We start from the raw sequence: 2909 nt of genomic DNA, 5'->3' as shown, positions 1-2909 counted from the left end.
GTCTGTCTTATCCCCATCAAGGGTCTACTGAGCAGGGAGATTCTAAAGGCTCATTTGACAACAAAAGGTTGGGATGGCCAAGAGTTGCTTCTTTTCCATTTATTTCCATTTGCTTTCATTTTCAAGCCTCGTTCATCGTGGCTGTGGGACTCTATTGCTCATGAAGGGCAAACGGGTCCTTCTCTGTATTCATCATGTGGGTTCTCAGAAGGGCCCCCGGTCTGGCAATTAGGAGATAGGACCCAGTTCTGACTCTTTTCCTTACCTCCCTTGTGACCTGAGCCAGGTAACTCATCCTTTCTAGACCTCAGTCTTTTCACCTGAGGTCCTTTTCACCTCTCATATCCTATGTCTTAAAGTTACTTGAGTCAGCAGGAAGTGAAAGTAGAATCTGCAATGTCTTGGTACAAACTAAGGAGAGAGCCCAGGATTTTGATTCAGAATAAGAAACTCATTATTCACTCTAGGGTTAATCACCTTATAGCAGCTTGACTAAGGGACATCACCTCTCTGAATCCATTTAAAAATTGTATTAAACAGGTTGATATTTGCACGTTTCTTGGCTTCTTAAGAGAGATTTTGATACTATAAATAAGATTATTGGTAGGGACGAATATGGAGATGATAAAGATGCTTCCAAAATTCTTACAGGTACCATTAACTGGCATAATATCATGGATTGTTGATTGAATTGGCAACCAGTCAATCAGTAGTAAGCATCTATTTTTTCCATCGAAGTGTATTTATTGAGGGGCAGGATCATGCTGGGGGAATATGGATAAAGTAGAATCACATAGTAGTACCTCACAGCTGGGGTCACCGACATGAGATAACTTCTTTAAGGTCATACACTACTAAGAAGTAAGTTAGGATTTGAACCTTGATTTGTCCGCCCCAAAGTTGATAATCTTTCTAGTCAACCCCCAGCCCCTTCTCATATTTATATGTTAAGTAAGTGGCAGGCACTGTGCTAGGAATTAGTGTTGCCCTGGCAGCATTTGGCACTGGAAATGGGATCTTATTTCAGCCAATCATTAGTTGTCCCATTAATTAAAACAGGCTGTATTATTTTGATTCTTGGTTTAGTCTTAGAGTCTTATGATAATAATTAGAAGCTGACATGACCAATTACAAGGGTTCTTCAGTGAACATTTATTTTCTGCAACAAAATGAGCATCTCAGGTGGTCTTTTCTCAGTGGGTGAGTGATATTCCACATGTTCCTCTCACTGATAGCCTATGGGAGAATGGAAGTTAGAGCGTGAAGTAAAAAATCAGGACAGCTAGAGAAAGCCTTGTCTGACCCAAATCTACCCTTATATGGGATATGTGGATATAAATATTATATTTTGCTTTTTAAGAGAACCACAATCACTGTGATTCATATTGAAACATAGACACACATGTATCCACACACAAACCCACACTATCATCTGGCTAAATTACCAACTGCCCAACCTTCATCTGACAGTTGTGGAAAGAGAAATGCAAAGAGTTTACTGCCTTGTAGAGAGTTCCCAACTGAAAGAGTCAATTGGTATAAACATGGGCGTTATGACCTCAAATTCCTGGGATTTATTTCAGGTGGAATTGTCTCTTTTTTATCATTCAAGAAAGTAGAGAACAGTACAGTGTATCTGTTTAGATTCTGGCGTTTGAGGTCTTTGTGGACTTGAATGCTGATAGGGCGATAATGCATCTAAACATTTAACTCAAGGGCTGCCAGAGAGTAAAACTGTAATTAGTTTATTAATTTAATAACTTCTTGCATCTTCAAGTAGAATAAATGGCTTAATGACTTGGAATAAACCAACTGAAGAAATTAGTGTATTCTACTAACTATGTAGTTTTGGGGACAAGGATTCATCTTTCTATCTTCAGTGCCTAGAGTAGTGCCTGGAAGTGAATGTTATTTTTTTTGTTGTTGTTGTTATTTAGTTTTCATTTCATAATCATAAACTTAACTCTACAATCCAGCTAGGCATGGAAGGGAACAAGGAAAACATGGAACCCAAAGGGAACTGCAGTGAGAGCACAAAGAATCTAGGATACTGCAAGCAGATGGGGTGGAGGGTGCTCTCCTGAGCTGCAGAAGGAAAGGTCCGGTGGTTAAGATAAAACACAAGTCAAACCTTTTAGAGCTGTCCACAGTCAGCAATGGTGATCTTCTTGCTGGTCTTGCCATTCCTGGACCCAAAGTGCTCCATGGCCTCCACAATATTCATGCCTTCTTTCATCTTGCCAAAGACCACATGCTTGCCATCCGACCATTTATTCTTGGCAGTGCAGATGAAGAACTGGGAACCATTTGTGTTGGGTCCAGCATTTGCCATGGACAAGATGCCAGGACCTGTATGCTTTGGAATGAAGTTCTCATCATCAAATTTCTCCCCGTAGATTGACTTGCTGCCAGTGCCATTATGGTGTGTGTAGTCACCACCCTGACACATAAACCCTGGAATAATTCTGTGAAAGCAGGAACCCTTGTAACCAAAGCTTTTGTCTCCAGTGCTCAGAGCACAAAAGTTTTCTGCTGTCTTTGGAAACTTGTCTGCAAACAGCTCAAAATAGACATGGCCCAAGGACTCACCGTTGACAGAGATGTGGAAGAACATAGTGGGGTAATACATGGCTGGTAATACAGAGCTCCCGATGGCTGCATCTGCAAAGCACTCAATGACTGTTTATGGAATAAGGTGGAGTCCTGTTCCCTCAACCTTGCTACTACTATTTCCCACATTCACTTTCCAGATAAATTCCCAGGCAAGTTAGGGAGGAATCTTATGGAGAAACATATATTTTTCCAAATCCATTGGTAGTAGAAAATAACCTTGGACATATGTCTTCAATGAATTGGTATGTAATTATTCAGCATCTGAGTCGAAATGCAAACAGTAGCTCCAGTCTACA

At 40.6% G+C, this 2909-nt stretch overlaps 1 protein-coding gene across 1 annotated transcript; it reads right to left on the bottom strand.

The window, feature by feature from the left end:
• Window positions 1–1053: 1053 nt before the first annotated feature.
• Window positions 1054–2629, bottom strand: LOC117095381 (peptidyl-prolyl cis-trans isomerase A-like). Its single transcript, XM_033232120.1, has one exon. The coding sequence runs from the start codon at window positions 2627–2629 to the stop codon at window positions 2135–2137; it is 495 nt and encodes a 164-aa protein (XP_033088011.1). The 3' UTR covers window positions 1054–2134.
• Window positions 2630–2909: the final 280 nt, after the last annotated feature.

This window comes from Trachypithecus francoisi, unplaced genomic scaffold (assembly GCF_009764315.1).
Source record: "Trachypithecus francoisi isolate TF-2019V2 unplaced genomic scaffold, Tfra_2.0 Lachesis_group13, whole genome shotgun sequence".
Lineage (NCBI taxonomy): Eukaryota > Metazoa > Chordata > Mammalia > Primates > Cercopithecidae > Trachypithecus > Trachypithecus francoisi.
This window is presented reverse-complemented; position numbering and strand designations above follow the sequence as displayed.